We start from the raw sequence: 15,009 nt of genomic DNA, 5'->3' as shown, positions 1-15,009 counted from the left end.
GCATGAGAAGGTTCTAGAATAATAGATGAAAGGGTCAGAGACACAAGGGAACAGAAGGGAACTTCAAGAAGTGGTAAGCAGAGGTTGACAATGAGTCCTCAAAGAGCCACCAAGCGGCCTGCTGTGTCCTGAGCAGGAACCAGGTGGGCAGGGCAGGAGCCGTAAGGAGGCTGCGGCAGGGGCCAGCAAGCACAGCACTGACCTTGTTCCCTGTGGACGCTGATCCCCCGTCCTTGTCCCTGGGCTTCCTCCTGCTTGCCTTGGCTCAGCAGCAGGGACTTTCCTTCTGCAGCCGTAAACATTTTTAAACATGAGGTGCTGTGGATCCGAACCTGGAAGATCACAGCAGGTCACCCTCTCTCCTAGGCCCTGGCCCCTTTAGGAATCGGAGTGGCCACAGGAGAACAGGTGAGTGACACATCCTGGGTACCACTGCCCACCAGCCACTGAGGGACGCAGTTGGACATGAGGCTGTAGCACCGGTTACATCTTGAGCTAGGGAGCTTTTACCATCTGAGAACTCGGTAGTACATTAGTGTGAAGTCAGAATCAAAAGTTGATGGCTTGGGGCTGGGGATTTAGCTCAGCGGCATAAGCGCCTGCCTTGCAAGCAGGCAGTCGTGAGTTTGATCCCTGGTACCGATAAAAAAGGAAAAAGACAAAAAAAAAAAAAAAAGTTGATGGCTTTTTCTACCACGTATATAGCTCAGATGATTTTTTTTTTCCCCCAAAAAAACGTCTCCTCAGAAGCCAGCAGTGTGAAGGAATTGCAAGGGCACACAACAGCAAAGACAGCTGACTTCTAAACTGGGTCAGCAGGGTGCTTGTTAAAGAAGGCCAAGTGACTGCCAAACCCTGCTGCAGCCCCCCCCCCCCCCAGCCTGGCAGAGTAGAGAACAGATTGTTTTCCCAGAACAATACACTCTGCCGGGTTCTGTTTTGTCAACCCACCACCTGCACGGTGCTGTCACCTCCCACTTGCTGGGGCGTATGACAGTTACTCCTTAATGCAGAGAGCTGGCGTGATCCGTCCCTGCCTCACATGGTCACATCTGCAAGAAGCGAGTGTAAGGTCCCACCCTCCCCGGCACTGTCAGGGAGCCTCCTGCTCTGAGAACGAAGGAGAAATATGGCCAGGGTTTCCCAAGGCCACTGATGATGAATCATGGTGCAGAATCGTTGCACCGCCAGGCCTAAGGATCCCAGAGGCCAGCGCAGACTCTTCTGATGATGTCTTCTTGCTTTCAGTGTCACAACAGAGTGGTGTTTAAGCAACTCCTCCAGGCGAACGCCCTGCAGTTTCTCCAGATTGACAGCTGCAGACTGGGAAGTGTCAATGAGAACCTCTCGGTGATACTGATGGCCAAAAAATTTGGAAGTAAGGGCCTGGCCTCCTCCGCCTGCCTTCCCACTGGGGTCCCCCACTTCCTGTGGTCTTGGCCACTCAACTGAGTCTGTAACCTGCCATGCTGATTTTTTTTTTCCTAACTTTCATCCAGGAGTCCTTTGAGACAGGATCTCTATGCAGTTCAAGCTGGCCTTGAGCTCACTTTGTAGCCCAGGCTGGTCTCAATCTCAAAATAATCCTCCTGTCTCAGCCTCCCAAGTGCTGGGATTACAGGCGTGAGCCACACACCCAGCTTCATCCAGGAGTCTTTTTTAATGGTTTTCATAATGGGATTTTGTCCCTAAATAGTCATGACTTTAATCACCTGTCAGCACTCGCAAAGCATAGGTCTCGCTTCCCTGCCTCTCCCTCCACTACTCTTGGTATCCAGGAGCAACATCTTCCTCCTAGTTCCTGTGTGTCCCCACGCTGGTGGAGTTGGCCTCTGTGAGCTGGTGCAGCACTTGATTATATTTGACTACATATCTGTCTCCACAAGCCTTCAAAACAGGTCAGTACGAATTTAAGTGCTCACAGTTTCGGTAGCATCCATCAGCCCGGCTGCTCTCCAGATATCCTGCTTTCACGATCAGACATCCAGAACACCGCACACTGGCAACGGCCTACTAAGAAAGCCAGCTGCATGGTGAACAGTGTGGCAGCAGCAATGTTTGCAGGAAGAACAGGGGCCCAATGTGTCTTCCAGAGCTGGGGTGTTGGACTCACCTGCTCAGTACACTGCGGGTGAATTTGCACTCAGAACTCCTCCCTTGACTGCCTTTATCTCGTGCCTTCCTAAAGCCACGGTTTCTCACACGTACATTCTCTACTGAAGTGCCTCTTCTTGGTGCTAGTCTGCCACCACTGTAGTTCCATCTTCCCGGCATACCAGGAACTTTACACTGGGACAGTCTTCCTTTTGGTCCTCTACATATATGGCTTTATTAGGTTTGTTTTCTTTATTTTTATTTTGTTTTGATTTTTGACAGTCTCCCTCTGTGGTTCAGGCAGCCTTGAACTTGCTATGTAGCCCAGGCTGGCCTTGAACTTGCAGTGATCCTCTTTCTTCAGCTGGGATTACAGGCGTGTGCTGCCACACCTGGTTTATCATGCCTTCTGGTCTCCTGGAATGAAAACTGGTACAGAAAGCTCAGTACAGATGCACAGCAAGGGCCAGATATGCACAGAAAAGGCAGATACCAGATTTGGGCCCGAGATGGGTGCCGTCAGGGCACCCAAAGGATTAGCCATAGTGGTTTTTCCTTCAGCTGGTAGTAAGGAGACCCTCGCTGCCTTTTACTCTGCCCAGGTGACATTATGCTCTAAATCAGATAGGAAAGAAGGAATCCTGAGCCTGGAGCCACCACAGGTCAAGCTCATCTGAGTCTAAAGGCCTGTGCACCCTGGAAAGTGAAGGTTGGGACCAGATCATTCTTCTCTTCCCCGAGTCTAGAATGAAGAGCCTTGGGTCACTCTGTTGTTACCCAAAGTTCCTACCTTCACAGTCAGCAATTGTGACCCCCCCTCCCTGTGCAAAGCGCTGCAGGTTTTAAGGGTGGGAGAGGCCCCTTACCATGCACTGCAAGGTGTCCTTGGTGGATCCCCCAGCACGGGTGCCTCAGCAGGGTTTGCTGCTCCCCAAGGCCTCCCTACAGGTAAACAGCTGCCTGACGCTAACCCTATGCACTGTCATACAGCAGCCCGCTGCTTTGTCACCCACTGCGTGGGACACATTTCCTGCCCTTCTTTCCAGGCCCAAATGCCCTCTCCCCTGTGGCTGTGTCTTCTGCACCATCCTTCACAGGCCACACTGCAGCCAGTGGCTCAGTGCCTAAGCTCACAGAAACCATGTGACTCCCTCGCAGCCGGCAGCCCCCATCACTTGTGTGCCTGAAGGAACTTCATGTGGCCATTCAGTCTCATCTCACTTCCAGCCAGGCACCAAGAGGACCTGACATTGCTGGAGTCTGACCCATGCCTCTGGGGGAATCACAGGACCTTGAGTTGTGACGGACCTCATGGTTCACACTGCTGCCAGATGAGCAGCACCCAAGGCAGAGGTCAAGAGCTTCTCATGAAAACACTTGGGGTCGCACACGCTCCCCTTGTGCTTTAGTGGTTAGCAGCTCACGAATGACCTGACTTCGGGCACTGTCACCTCACTCCAGCCCCTTCCCCCAGGATGTGTGAATACGTGGATCACCTACATGAGCACTTCAAGTATCCTGTGTACATCAAGCAGGCCTCCTACATGCCTCCACAGGTGAACCGGGCCCCGATGCCTTGGACACACGTGCCCCCCTTGTTTATCTTCAAAATAGCTGTCCATATTTTTATGTATATTGAAGTTCAACAAAACAGGCAGTGGGGGAGGGGCTGCTTGGTTTCCCAGCACTCCAGGTCCCAGCATGGCACGGGTCCCAGTAAATGCCAGTGGCTCCCGTCTTGAGCTGCCACAGCCTGCCACGCTCACAGCCGCTCACGGAGGGGTGGGGGAGGTGGGAGGTTGCTTCAAGCTGTTTTTTTCTAATGAATTGACCATTTCACTGCCCAAGTTCTGAAATGGCCAACAGACCATAGAAAGACATCTCTTTAGGCTCCTGCTTGAAACCAACAGCATCAGGAAGCTGCTGGCTTTGATTCAGGGCCAGGACACATACCCCTTTTACATAAACCAGGACTATGTACGAGCCATGGCTTTGTTCCAGGTTAAATGCTCAATTTATTGTTTTTTCTAGGATGCAGGCTACTCAACGGAAATGAAGGAGGATTCTGTAAAGAAACACCAGTATCCAGATGGCGAAGTCTGGAGGAAGCTCCTTGCTGCTCAAGAAAACTAGCCTTGAGCTATACTACCTCCACTCCCTAAGTGGTACTACCTACACCTCTTCTTTAAAACTTTTCAGCTAATTTTAAAAGCAGAAGAAAGAAACCTCATTCTACCAATCAAGATCAGATGAAAGTCCTAATAACTTTAGGAATCAGATTCATCATCGATCCTTTTAACAAATTGACACAAATTCTATTTAACCCCTCAACAAACTCTGACTCACCAGACCAAAGTCCAGGAAGATGTTCTTACAAGATTTCTACCAAGGACTGGTAGCTGGATATTAAATTACTGGGACAATCAGCAATATATTGTAGTCTGTTAAGAGCAATTCCTTCTTCTGTGTAACACTTCTCATAAATTCGAATAAAAATAGTTCTGGATCCCATAGGTTGCTGGTACTTGCAACAAAGGGAAACAAGCTAGTGCTAAGACCTGAAGTGGTTAACATCCCTTTTCTTAACTAGTCAAAGAGTTAAGAATTCACTCCACAAAACCTCTGCCTAAATACTCATTATATTTAATGATAAAATGCTTCTAGAATGAGATGAGTCTTGGAAAAATACGGTGAAATAATGCACTTTAGTGATTAAAGTGTTAGGTTAGCTAACATTCTCATACTAGCCAAATAATACACATGGGCCAGGGAGGTAGCTCAGTGGCAAAGGCGTACGCCTAGCAAGTACAAGGTCCTGAGTTTGATTCTTGGCACCCCCCCCGCAAAAAAAAACACAACATGTGACCGTAGGAGCATTCAGGTGACTGTTTAGGCAGGAACTAAGCAGATAAAAGGCAGAGAAAACACAGATAAATGCAAAATAATCCTTTATTAGAGGAATATATAAAACAAATGAAACAGCAAATGTTCACAAGCAAACTATCCATCCTGACTGGTGACAGATTAGATCTGAGGGAAGACAATCTTTATACAACTAATGACATTAGCTTTGCTGTATACAACTGAAGTGCATATACTCATTTTTGCTAATATACAAACTTTCACTGTTGTTACTTATGATCTTAGCATTTTCGTGCACTTTTATTACTAAAATTAAGATCTTTTGATACAAAAAAAAAAAAAAAAAAAAAGCACCTTGTGTCTGCCAGGGATGGCATCTTCCAAAATTAGCCAATAATGACAGTTTTTTTACCCACTTCCTTTTTTCTTTAGAAACAGAAACACCCAGGCTCAAGCTCTAAACAGGGCCATGTCCTTCCAACAGCACCATCTTCCCAGGAGGACCCAATAGCACCGTGAAAAGTACTCTACACAGCCATTTCCATCTTAATGGCAGGATGTGGATTGTACCCTTCCAGCCGGAAGTCGTCAGCTGTGAAGTCATCAATTGCCTCAACTTTTCGAACGATTTTGAGCTTTGGGAAAGGTCTTGGTTCTCGTTGAAGCTAGAAACAAAACCAACCATTATTCTGTCATTTTATTAATTCTGTCCCCTGCATAAAACAAGCAGGGTATTTTATGAGCCAAGTAGTACCTTGCCCCTGCTTATTCCAAGGGTAGGTGACCACCTTGTCTTCCTACAAAGGTAAGCGTGAAGAGCGTTTGTGACTACATAGCATCAGGAGCCTGCTATCTCATCAGGCCCGAATTCTTTCTTTTTGAGACAGGATCTTGCTATACAGTTCACACTGGCCACTAATTTGCAGCAATCCTCCTGCCTCAGCTTCCTGAGTGCTAGGGTTACACATGTAGATCACTACACCTGACAGTTTTATATAGTAACTCTTGACATGTTTATTAAAGACTTGGACATAGTCTTTTTTCCTTTTCTGTAATTCACAGTAGCATCACAGTATGACTTTCTAAATTTCATAATCCCTGGCCCATCTATTCCTGGTGGAAAGGAGAACAAAGGATGGCCACTGTTAGCAAACCTGCAGCTGGTCTAGTCAAGAGGCCAAGCTCTAATCTGGAAGGGGCACAAAGGGTTTTGGTGCTGAACTTTTTTCCTCAGGGCTCGTGTAGCACAGCTGCTCATATTTTTCCTGCCATGTCAACTCATCATGGGTTGTAAGGATTTGGACAGACAAGCTGCTGAGGTTCTATTAGCATAAAATTAAGGGAAAATATTTGCATTTCATTTCTCCTTCAAGTTAAAATATAAGTTACAATGCTAATTCAAAGAAAATCCCAAATCTCCTGGCCTGAAGGTATCCTTTCTTTCTGGTACTGGTGCTTTGTACCTTACAGCACCTATCATGTTCAGTACCTGTGGTTGCTGAGGCAGGTGGTGGCTTTGTCCCAGCCCAGCTGCCCATTACCCTTCCCTAAATGGAAACTGAGATGTCACCTTGCACTCATATGCAGAGTGACTGTGACAAAAGAGATGTTGCCCAAGTCAGCCTTTCCCCCAACAGAAGGTCCCAAGCTCAGAAAAGGAGAAGAGATGTAATCCTCACCTGAGTTTTCAGCGGCTCAATGTGATTCAGGTAAATGTGTGCGTCTCCCAGTGTATGCACAAAGTCACCTGGCTAAATAAACAACATGGGAGGTGGAACAATGATATTAGTTTCAACTCCTTTTTGAGGCAGGGTCTCGCTATGCAGTTCAAACTGGCCTTGAACTCACTGTGGAGCCCAGGCTGGCCTCAGATTCACTGTGATCCTCCTGCCTCTGCCTCCCAGGTGCTGGGATTACAGATTATACCACACCCAGCTTTAGTTTCGGTTCCTTTAAAGCACATCATGTAGTATATAAACATATCCCAAGACATTTCCAAGAACAAAAGAAGATTTAACCGGTATAGTTTTGAAGCCAAGTTTACTGTTGTAGATTTTGTAATTTTTTTTTTTTTTTTTTTGTCTTTTTCATTTTTATCGGTACCGGGGATCGAACTCACGACCGCCTGCTTGCAAGGCAGGTGCTTATGCCGCTGAGCTAAATCCCCAGCCCCGGAGCCAAGTTTACTAATATGTGAGGCTTCAAGAACCAGCAGCCACCTCGCTCCCCTCGCAGCCCACCTGCAGGCCCGTGACGTGCGCAATCATGTAGGTGAGCAGGGCGTAGCTGGCAATGTTGAAGGGCACGCCCAGGCCCATGTCCCCAGAGCGCTGGTACAGCTGACAGGACAATTCCCCGTTCACCACGTAGAACTGGCAGAGGGTGTGACAGGGAGGCAGCGCCATCAGAGGAAGATCTGGGGAGGCAGCGGGGCAGGGGCACAAAGGCGCAGCTGTGAGCAAGGCTGATGGGATCCAGAGGCCACCCGAGAGGCAGGGATGACATAGGGAGGCACCAGCTGCATCGATGCAGGCACTCACATCCTATGTCAGGCCAGCCCCTCTCCCACCCCACAGCATAGTCCCAGAGCCGACGGGACTGGTCCTCAGCCTTCAGCCTAAGATTTCCAGGGATGTACCCGACAGCCGAAGTGATGCTCCTCCATCCAAGCTGAAACTGAGTATTTGTGGCACCAAAAAGAGGAGGAACTGTTACATTCACAGAAGTTGGCATCCCAGGCACACCCATATGTTACAATCTCTATTACTGATGCATATTTCCCAGTCTGGTACTTACTACCCATTATGGCTGTGTCTAGATGTCACCCCAAAGCCTCACATGGTCCTAGGTGGGGTTTTTTCAGAGGTGGTTGGATCTAGAGTGTGTGATTCTAGGATTGAGGGCATAAGGACTGATGGTGTGAGTGCTCCGTCCCCTAAGCAGCCTGAGTAAGTACAAGGGACAGAAAGTGCTGTGGCCATCTCTTATTGCTTTGCAACCTTCTGCCTGTCATGAGCTGTCCCTCCTCTGTGATGCCGTTCTGCCATGCCACCCCACTGGGGAGCCAGCCCATTGTGGACTGAAACCTCCACAAACTGTGAGCTAAGTAAACTTTTCCCCCTTTAACTTTGAGTATCAGCAATGAGAAAAGTAACTAAGATACTGCCCTTGGTAGGGTTTCATTTTTACAATAATTGTTAAGAATAAACTGAGCATGATGATCCATGCCTGTAATCCCAGCACTGAGGGATCCTGAGACAGGAGGATCCCAAATTCAAGCCCAGCCTAGACAACTTAGCAAAGATGTAGCTAAAAAATAAAAAGAGCTGAGGATGTAGCTCAGTGGCAGAGACCCCTTGGGTTCCATCTCTAATACCATCAAAAAAAGAAAGAAAAATATCAATAATAGGAAGAGATGACTTGAAACTTCACCTGCCCAAATTAAAATGTTAAATCTTTTTGATATGATAGGTTCTTGCTAAATAGTCCAGGCCGGCCATGAACTTATACCATGTATCCCAGGCTGGCTTCAAACTCACAATCATACTCCTGCCTCAGCCTCCTGAGTGCTGGGCTTATGGCAGTGCAAGATTATGCCTGGCTTAAAAAAGAAGCTAAGTGTGTGGTGCCCAGGCAGCCCAACTGCACGCTGCTTCCCTGGTGTTGATTGTATGGAGGGGAGGCGCCCTACCTTTCGGGTTCCAGGCACACATGATAATTCTTCTGTCATCAGGGTTGGTTTTGATGGTGTCAATCACTTTCTGCAGCTGGTCAACTCCTTGACCTGAGTAATCTGCAAGATCAACAGAGGGGACATTACACAAACCATAGCATCTCGTGACAAAGTCCCAAAGCCACTCAAGTGTCTTTCCTCTTTTTTTGCAATTTCCTGTGAATGTGTAATTATTCTAAAATAATGAAAATTTCCCCCAGTGCAAGGGATGGAATCCAGGGCCTTGTGCATGCTAGGCAAGTGCTTTTCCATGGAGCTAGGTCTCTGGACATTTAAAAACAACATTGTCAAACTCGTCTGCTGGAATACAACAGCTAGCATTGAGACGGCTCTAAAGTAAGGCCGTCATTTTCCTATTAAGCAACAAGAAATAGCTGACTTCCAGGTGGGATGCAAGGCACCATGGGCCGGGGAGCAGCCACATCCTCAGGAAGAGGCCCTAGGACAGCAAGCGCAGGCAACTGACAGGCTACTTACATGCAGAAGGCTGGGTCCACACTCAGGGCTTTAGAACTGAGCCACATCCACAGCCTTTTCTTATTCTGAAACAGGGTCTTGCTAAGTTGTTAGGTTTCCCAGGCTGGGCCTGAATTGCCAATCCTCTTGCAACAGCCTCCTAGAATGCTGGGATTGCAGGCATGTACCGTCATGCCTGACTCACTGCAGTTTTTATTGTGATAAGGTACACATAATGTTCCATGTACTCCACTAACCACTTTTAAGTGTGCAACTCACATTAATTGCATTCCTTTTGTGCAACCACCACACTAGTCATTTCCAGAATTTTCATCATCCCAAACTAAAACTGTACACCTGGCTAGACCTGAATTTCCCATTCCCTCCTCCCTCCAGCCTCTGACTACCCCCATCCCGCTTTGTGCCTCTACAAATCTGCCCATTCTTGGTCTCTGTAGCACTTAAAATCTGCTTGATTCTGGAGGCTGAGAGGGGAGGAGGACAAGTTCCAGTCTAGCCTGGGCATCTCAGCAGGACACTGTGTCAAAATAAGTAATGAGGTTCTAGTTTCCACTCCTACTGTGGCGGGGGTCCTTAAAGTTGCCAACATCAGAAAGACACTGTGGCCGCACTGTTGCAACTTCAGGCTGGCAGCACAGGCCCAGCCCCCACAGTGAGTACAGCTGAGTTGTGACACTGTCCTCTTTAGAGGGGTGAGATGAGCACCAAAGGCCAGGGCTGGGCTCTGTGACTCAGTGGTGCCACCAACAGCGTGGAGAAAGGTGGGCATCCTGCAATGGGATGTGCCTCCCTCTTCCGTGCCAGCACAGCAAGGAGAGGGTGACCACTGGCTAGTGGTCCAGTCTGGTTTGTTTGTTTGGTTCTGTCCTACGATGTATTCAGGCTGATGCTTAAACTCATTACATAGCCCAGGCTGGTCTCACTCTTGAACTTTTAGTGATTGTCCTGCCTCAGCCTCCAGAGTACTGGGACAACAGGTGTGCACCATCATGCCTGGCTGGTCCAGCCCTAAAAAAGGAGAGCAAAGCCACCACAAGACCCACCTGGGTGGCTTTTCCCACAGACCTACTTCCTCCAACACGGACAACAAGCCTACAGCCACCTGCTAGTAACGCAGGTAGAAGCTCCCAGCTCCCCGGGGTCAAAGTTCTCCAACAGCTCCCAGGACTTCGTAGCCACCACCCCCAAATGAATCAAACTCAGGGTAGGAAGGGAGGGTACTCGGAGCATCAGGGACATGGCTGTTTGGTTGTCTCCTCACCTGAGTCCATATCTTTGTACTCAGCCCCAAAATGCCTCCACTGGAAGCCATAAATGGGGCCCAGGTCCCCTTCCTGGCGGCTAGAAAACCCCAGGCTGTCCAGGAAGTCTCGAGACCCATTGGCATCCCAAATTTTCACGCCCTTGGATGACAGTTCTTTGGCATTTGTAGATCCCTGGAAAAAATGGGAGTACAGTGGGAACTGAGTAAAGTTTTTTCCTTTTACCATACTGGGTTTTTCTGAACCCAGGACCTTTACACTAAATTATATCCCAGCTCTTTTTATTCCGTATTTTAAGATGGGGTCTTAATTGCGTAGGCTGACCTTGAACTGACCTGGGCTGTCTCAGTCTTCGACAGTGCTGGGATTACATGTGTGTGCCACCACAGCCAACTGAACTGAGTAAATTCTGAGCCATTTGGGTCATGGTCCCCCAGAGCCTCTGCTGACTCGAGTCTCTCCCCCAAATGACATGCTGGAGCACGGGGATCTGACACTGTCCTTGTGGAGTCTGTCCTGTCTTGGAGCTGACTGATTCCAGCCCAAGCTTCTAGAGCCCTAGAGGATCGTCCAAACTCTTCTTTGGAATCGCCTCTCACATCCATTCTTCTATTCCCCTCAACTAAATGTTTGAAACACCTCCAAATCTTTAAAATATTTCCCCTTCACCTGGAAGTTCTGAGGGTTGTTTTGTTTGATTGGACACAAGGTCTTGCTGTATAACTCAAGGTGCCCTTGAACTCATGGAGATACTTCTGCTTCAGCCTCCCAAATGCTGGGATTACCGATGTACACTACCACACCTAGCTTTCTTTTTTTCAAAGGTCTCACTAGTATCCAGGCTGGCCCTGAACATGGAGCAGTCCTCCCCAGCCCCTTGCATACTGCTTTAAAAGCCGCATTTCCATCCACTTAGACAGAGCTCTTGCTGGCTTAATGATGCCCACACTGACAACATGAGCAAAAGCCCTGGCCTCATTCTCTAGTGCCATCAAAATAATAAAACAAAAAGAATGTCCTCTCCAGAAACTCCTGGTGATGATCCCAGGCCAGGCACTCCGTGCCAGTTGAGAGGCGAACATAGAACATCCCAGAACACACACAGGGGAAGATGGGCGCTCCGAACTCCAGCCCTTCCTAAAACAATCAGACGTCTTGGGTTTGCTTTTAAAGTGCTCCAAAAGCTCCACAGCAGGGATCCAACTTCTGTCTCACGTAGCCCGGGACAAAGTCTGCCTCTTTGGGCACCCTCGGCCAGCACTGAGCAGAACCTGCCCCACCCTGGACCGGGACCTTAGCCAGGAGGAGCCTGCCCACGTGGTGCTTGTGGGACATTTTACTTATCTGTCTGCCTTCCCCCTGCTCATGGGGAAGGGCAAGGCTGGCATCACACACTGGACGTTTCCGTGGGGGAAGTCAGTCCATGACTGGGAGGTCCAGAAAAGCTGAGCCAGCATAGTGGTGCATACCTATAATCCCAGCATTTATGGGGCTGAGGCAGGAGGCCATGAGTTGAGTCCAGCCTAGGGTACATAGTGAGTTCAATTCCAGCCTAAACTACATACAGCAAGACTGTCTCAAAAAAACAAAAAAAGAAAAAGCATGTTAAGCGGTTAGGATTAGGGTTAGGGTGTAAAAGGAAGGATTGGGGAAGAAAGTTTTAGAGGTGGGAATGTCCCAGTGTCCCCAGAGGTTAGAAGGTAGCCAGGATGGGTGAGGCGGAGAAAAAACAGGAGGGCCAGAGCCAGAAAAGGAACCCCATGAAAACCCTGGCTCCCAAGTAAAACTGGAGCTGCTAAGGGCTTTAGGCTGAGGCGTGACAGGACCGAGGATCTGACTTTCATGCATGTATATGATGTGTATGTGCGTGGCCCTGGGCCTTTACACTGAGCTACATTTTATTCTTTGAGGAAAAAGTCTCGCTAAACTGCCCAGGTTTGTGGCTTGCCTCCAACTTGCAATTCTCCTGCCTCAGCCTCCTAGCTATGATCTGTCGTTTTAAAGGTTCGCACTGGCCTATGCTAAGAAAGAAACATCAACTTCTGATGGCAGTTGCTTCTTTACCTTAATAAACCACAGCAGCTCCTCCAGAATACCCTTCCAAAACACACGCTTGGTCGTCAGCAGGGGAAATTGATCTGAAAAAGTTTGCCAGACAGTTCAATGGTAAGAAGACAGAACTTCTGCTTTCTCTGGAGGAAAAGTGCTGTGAGGTGACCACAGGAACAACAAGGAGAAAAGCAAACTCCTGTTCAGAGGGCATGTGGGGCTGGTGGGGGGGAGGCTCTGAGACTGGAGGGCCTCCTAGTGCTCCTGGACACACTGCCATTCGGGGGCCCAGCTAATGTGGCATCCATCACCGGGGAGATGACAACACCCCAAACTGTAACCCCAGACAAAGCCCAAATGCTCCTACAACTAATTCCACACGATCCTGCCAGAGAACCCTCACTCCTTAGTACACACTGCAAACAGGAACAGAGAGCTGTTGACAAATGTGTGCAAAGCCAATGGACCTATGAGTATAGTCTATCATAAACTACTGTTTGAACACTTCACATGCAGGATACAGCCTAATCCAGGACACACCCCACCCAGGGGAACCTTTAAATTCTTCATTTTACAGGCACCAGGAGGCAATAAGACATTTACACCACTTAAGGAACAAAAGGCGTGGGAGCAACAAATGACAGAGAAATAAACTGGTAAAAGCTTATCTCTTAATGCAGCACCAAGGGAGTCCAGGTTATTGGCTGCATATAAGGTATGACTGAAAAGAAAAATCCAGTGAATGTTTAAATTTTTTAAGAGACATTGCCAGGAATCCCCCTGAAAATCCTCCCCCTCACTTCAACCACTCTTCCCACAGCCCTTGCCACTTTCTGAAGCAGTCCTGGAAGTCTTCAACTGCGCTGTGGTGGCTGCCTCTGTGTCCTGAACTGATACATTTCCTGGTCTTTTTGACTTGAGGGCAGAGCCAGATTCCTACAATGGCAGATCTGGTGAATGAGTACAACCTGGGGGGTGGATTTTAAGAGCCTGCTTTTCTGTTGGGTGGCACATGGCAGGCCGCAGCATCACATTCACCATACTTCTGATCATTTTCCCTAGACACACTCTGGAGCCAGGACTCCAGAACTGCTTCAGAAAGCAGCAAGAATACGGTATGTGTGTTTGAAGCAAGGAGGGGGGATTCTGGGAATCCATGACAATGTGCCTTTTACTGTAATAAATTTTTTTAAATGTTCACCGTATATTTTGATCACTCATAGCTGGTATTCAGAGAGATTTTTTTTTTTATCAGCTACTGCTCATGAACTCCTCTTTCTGTAACATATGGGATTGTGGAAGACCAGAGCTTTATGCTGCTTCAGGGTCCGGCAGGAAGGGATCCGGGTGAAGTTTTGAGTCTCTGGTACAGGGGCACTGTGGAGGGTCCCCCAAACCACTATAAGTCTGCTTTACCAGAGTAGGTGCCCTCTCAAACCCTGTCCCACACTTGCATTGATGTGGCTCCATCGTAGAATGGTCAGGGTCACCCAAGACTCAAAGGCCTTGCAGGACCTGCCCCCCACCCAAAGCAATTAACAGGTGCTCGACCCAGGGCGACAAAACCCTACGCCCCTACCCCAGCTCTTTGCTCCCCCTAACCTGACCCCCTCGGCCAGTATTCTGCTGTATGGAAAAAGAGCGGAGGAGGAGAAGGAGGAGGAGCAACAACTCCGGGCCGGCGGGAAACCTTCAGGAACCCCAACTTCCTACCCAGGCCGGCGGCGCTGGCTCATATTATTTTTGCTCCACCTTTTAAAAAACTTGGCGAAGCAGAACAGCAGCCGGGGACCAGAATCTCCCTGTTTCCCATCCCGTGGGGTGCTCACGGGTCCGCGCGCGCTGGCAGGGTCGCTGCTGGGCGGGCGGTCCGGGGTGCAGGCAGAGGCCCTCACCTCGTAGGCTGTAGCGCGCCTGCATACCGAACACAGACAGCGTGCCGGTGCCGGTGCGGTCCTCCTTGTGGAAGCCGCTACGCAGAATGTGCTCCACCTGCCGCAGGTACTGCAGCTCCCCATGCGGCGCCAAGGGCTCCGGGCCCGGGTCCTGTGCTGCAGTCGGCGGCAGAAGGTCGGAGCCGGCATCGGAGCCGGCAACTGGCATGCTGCGCGCAGCTCCGGACGGGGACTGCTGTGAAGGCTGCAGAAAAAGCGCGGGCCGGGTCTTCCGCGCGCCTTTTCCCGGCCCCGCCCCCCCGCTCCGCCCCTTCCTACGGAGCACAGAGCCGCATTCAGAGTTTGGGACCCCGAGCGCACGTGTCCCGGGTCTCCCAGGATTTAACGCCCTTAGAGATTGTGGAGCGCACGCCCATTAGCATTCAAAAAGCTGAAGCAGGAGGATCACAAATTAGAGCCCCGCCTGGCAAGTTTAATGAGACCCAGCCTCAAAGTAAAACATAAAAATGAAAAGGGCTGGAGATGTGACTTCGTATGAAAGCTATGGGTTCAATATTCAGCACTGCATAAATAATAAAAAATAAAAATTTGTTTCGTTTTTGTGGCAGGGTCTGTTTTGTGACGGGGTCTCGCTCTG

At 49.1% G+C, this 15,009-nt stretch overlaps 2 protein-coding genes and 1 non-coding gene across 15 annotated transcripts in view; 1 reads left to right on the top strand and 2 right to left on the bottom strand.

The window, feature by feature from the left end:
- Enosf1 (enolase superfamily member 1) overlaps positions 1-4,605 on the top strand; it is a 30,099-nt gene extending 25,494 nt beyond the window's left edge. For 3 of the 13 annotated variants that reach the window (XM_063231898.1, XM_063231892.1, XM_063231891.1), the window contains 5 exons: positions 367-408; positions 1,249-1,378; positions 3,322-3,447; positions 3,569-3,650; positions 4,133-4,605. In XM_063231898.1, coding sequence (XP_063087968.1) covers positions 367-408; positions 1,249-1,378; positions 3,322-3,447; positions 3,569-3,650; positions 4,133-4,256 — 504 coding nt within the window. In that variant the 3' untranslated portion in view covers positions 4,257-4,605. Of the gene's footprint in view, positions 1-366; positions 409-1,248; positions 1,379-1,798; positions 3,043-3,140; positions 3,651-4,125 lie in introns of those variants that run through there. The other 10 variants (XR_010041509.1, XR_001202207.3, XM_063231893.1 and 7 more) reach the window with 10 other exon arrangements.
- LOC111758096 (small nucleolar RNA SNORA2/SNORA34 family) lies at positions 3,902-4,038 on the bottom strand. Its single transcript, XR_002792329.1, has one exon. It is a non-coding gene; the product is annotated as a small nucleolar RNA SNORA2/SNORA34 family (small nucleolar RNA).
- A 420-nt stretch (positions 4,606-5,025) lies between the features above and the next one.
- Positions 5,026-14,641, bottom strand: Tyms (thymidylate synthetase). Its single transcript, XM_003474118.4, has 7 exons — positions 14,373-14,641; positions 12,493-12,566; positions 10,428-10,602; positions 8,648-8,749; positions 7,197-7,372; positions 6,636-6,707; positions 5,026-5,621 (listed from the first exon to the last, which is right to left on the bottom strand). Exons 1-7 carry the CDS (start codon positions 14,578-14,580, stop codon positions 5,484-5,486), a joined length of 945 nt encoding a protein of 314 aa, XP_003474166.1. The 5' UTR covers positions 14,581-14,641; the 3' UTR covers positions 5,026-5,483.
- Between the last annotated feature and the right edge of the window lie 368 nt (positions 14,642-15,009).

The sequence above is a fragment of the Cavia porcellus genome, unplaced genomic scaffold (genome assembly GCF_034190915.1).
Source record: "Cavia porcellus strain 051 isolate PalLab524CR breed Dunkin Hartley unplaced genomic scaffold, mCavPor4.1 scaffold_20, whole genome shotgun sequence".
Taxonomy (NCBI): Eukaryota; Metazoa; Chordata; class Mammalia; order Rodentia; family Caviidae; genus Cavia; species Cavia porcellus.
The sequence above is the reverse complement of the archived record's forward strand: the minus strand, read 5'-3'. Positions and strand labels throughout refer to the sequence as shown.

Excerpts from the sequence above, each read along its gene's own strand:
- Tyms (XM_003474118.4), bottom strand. The coding sequence starts at position 14,580 with ATGCCAGTTGCCGGCTCCGATGCCGGCTCCGACCTTCTGCCGCCGACT. Across the intron at positions 12,567-14,372 it reads GGCGCGCTACAGCCTACGAG|ATCAATTTCCCCTGCTGACG; the intron begins GTGAGGGCCTCT and ends AAACTTTTTCAG. Across the intron at positions 7,373-8,647 it reads GTGTGCCTGGAACCCGAAAG|ATCTTCCTCTGATGGCGCTG; the intron begins GTAGGGCGCCTC and ends CTGCCTCCCCAG.